Source organism: Notolepis coatsorum (genome assembly GCF_963971535.1).
Source record: "Notolepis coatsorum genome assembly, chromosome: 16".
In the NCBI taxonomy this organism is placed as follows: Eukaryota; Metazoa; Chordata; class Actinopteri; order Aulopiformes; family Paralepididae; genus Notolepis; species Notolepis coatsorum.
The window spans coordinates 2735701-2738200 of record NC_140180.1 but is presented as its reverse complement, the minus strand read 5'-3'; the positions used below and the strand labels follow the sequence as shown (position 1 = coordinate 2738200).

Here is a 2500-nt window from a genome sequence, read left to right as displayed (position 1 = left end):
TTCGTTTTTTTTTTCGTTTTCGTTTTAGTTAGTTCGTTTTTTTGCGTTTTTTTTTTAGTTCGTTCGTTTTTTTGCGTTCGTTTTTTGCGTTTTCGTTTTAGTTAGTTAGTTTTTTTGCGTTTTTGTTTTAGTTCATTCGTTTTTTTGCGTTCGTTTTTTGGGTTTTCTTTTTAGTTAGTTCATTTTTTTGCGTTTTTTTTCGTTCTTTCTTTTTTTTCGTTCGTTTTTTTGTGTTCTTTTTTTTTTGCATTGTGGTGTCTGCCAGTGTAAACAACAGCCGGGTGAGCGACCTGACGGAGCAGCGTGTGGTCGTCACGTTCAGGCATCACAGAGCCACGCAGGTGAGCAGCGTGTGGTCGTCACGTTCAGGCATCACAGAGCCACGCAGGTGAGCAGCGTGTGGTCGTCACGTTCAGGCATCACAGACCCACGCAGGTGAGCAGCGTGTGGTCGTCACGTTCAGGCATCACAGACCCACGCAGGTGAGCAGCGTTTTCGTTTTAGTTCGTTAATTTTTTTCCGTTTTTTTTTGCATTTTTTTTCGTTAGTTCTTTTTTTTCGTTAGTTTTTTTGTTTTGTTTTTTTTGCATTATTTTTTTTTATTCCTTTTTGTTTTAGTTCGTGAATTTTTTTGTGTTTTTTTGCGTTTTCGTTTTAGTTAGTTCCTTTTTTTTGCGTTTTTGTTTGAGTTCGTTCGGTTTTTTGTGTTCTTTTTTTTTGCATTATTTTTTGCATTATTTTCTTTCGTTCGTTTTCGTTTTAGTTCGTTAATTTATTTGCATTATTTTTTGCCTTTTTTTAGTTAGTTCGTTTTTTTGCGTTTTTGTTTTAGTTCGTTCTTTTTTTTCGTTCGTTTTTTTGTGTTCTTTTTTTTTTGCATTATTTTTTTTTCATTCGTTTTCGTTTTAGTTCGTTAATTTTTTTGCGCAAATTTTTTTGCGTTTTCGTTTTAGTTTGTTAATATTTTTTCGTTTTTTTTTTCGTTTTCGTTTTAGTTAGTTCGTTTTTTTGCGTTTTTTTTTTAGTTCGTTCGTTTTTTTGCGTTCGTTTTTTGCGTTTTCGTTTTAGTTAGTTAGTTTTTTTGCGTTTTTGTTTTAGTTCATTCGTTTTTTTGCGTTTGTTTTTTGGGTTTTCTTTTTAGTTAGTTCATTTTTTTGCGTTTTTTTTCGTTCTTTCTTTTTTTTCGTTCGTTTTTTTGTGTTCTTTTTTTTTTGCATTGTTTTTTTTTCATTCATTTTTGTTTTAGTTCGTTAACTTTTTTTTTTTTTTTTTTTTTCGTTTTAGTTAGTTCCTTTTTTTTGCGTTTTTGTTTTAGTTCGTTCGTTTTTTTGCGTTCGTTTTTTTGTGTTATTTTTTTTTGCATAATTTTTTTTCGTTCGTTTTCGTTTTAGTTCGTTAATTTATTTGCGTTTTTTTTGCGTTTTTTTAGTTAGTTCGTTTTTTTGCGTTTTTGTTTTAGTTCGTTCTTTTTTTTCGTTCGTTTTTTTGTGTTCTTTTTTTTTTGCATTATTTTTTTTGCATTCGTTTTCGTTTTAGTTCGTTAATTTTTTTGCGTTAATTTTTTTGCGATTTTTTTTGCATTTTTTTTCGTTAGTTCTTTTTTTTCGTTAGTTTTTTTGTTTTGTTTTTTTTGCATTATTTTTTTTTATTCCTTTTTGTTTTAGTTCGTGAATTTTTTTGTGTTTTTTTGCGTTTTCGTTTTAGTTAGTTCCTTTTTTTTGCGTTTTTGTTTGAGTTCGTTCGGTTTTTTGTGTTCTTTTTTTTTGCATTATTTTTTGCATTATTTTCTTTCGTTCGTTTTCGTTTTAGTTCGTTAATTTATTTGCATTATTTTTTGCCTTTTTTTAGTTAGTTCGTTTTTTTGCGTTTTTGTTTTAGTTCGTTCTTTTTTTTCGTTCGTTTTTTTGTGTTCTTTTTTTTTTGCATTATTTTTTTTTCATTCGTTTTCGTTTTAGTTCGTTAATTTTTTTGCGCAAATTTTTTTGCGTTTTCGTTTTAGTTTGTTAATATTTTTTCGTTTTTTTTTTCGTTTTCGTTTTAGTTAGTTCGTTTTTTTGCGTTTTTTTTTTAGTTCGTTCGTTTTTTTGCGTTCGTTTTTTGCGTTTTCGTTTTAGTTAGTTAGTTTTTTTGCGTTTTTGTTTTAGTTCATTCGTTTTTTTGCGTTCGTTTTTTGGGTTTTCTTTTTAGTTAGTTCATTTTTTTGCGTTTTTTTTCGTTCTTTCTTTTTTTTCGTTCGTTTTTTTGTGTTCTTTTTTTTTTGCATTGTGGTGTCTGCCAGTGTAAACAACAGCCGGGTGAGCGACCTGACGGAGCAGCGTGTGGTCGTCACGTTCAGGCATCACAGAGCCACGCAGGTGAGCAGCGTGTGGTCGTCACGTTCAGGCATCACAGAGCCACGCAGGTGAGCAGCGTGTGGTCGTCACGTTCAGGCATCACAGACCCACGCAGGTGAGCAGCGTGTGGTCGTCACGTTCAGGCATCACAGACCCACGCAGGTGAG

At 31.7% G+C, this 2500-nt stretch overlaps 1 protein-coding gene across 1 annotated transcript in view; it reads left to right on the top strand.

Moving 5' to 3' along the window:
* adgrg4a (adhesion G protein-coupled receptor G4a) overlaps positions 1 to 2500 on the top strand; it is an 80627-nt gene that overhangs the window by 57532 nt on the left and 20595 nt on the right. The window contains exons 26-27 of the mRNA XM_084331364.1: positions 266 to 388; positions 2264 to 2354. Coding sequence (XP_084187490.1) covers positions 266 to 388; positions 2264 to 2354 — 214 coding nt within the window. The remainder of the gene's footprint in view (positions 1 to 265; positions 389 to 2263; positions 2355 to 2500) is intronic.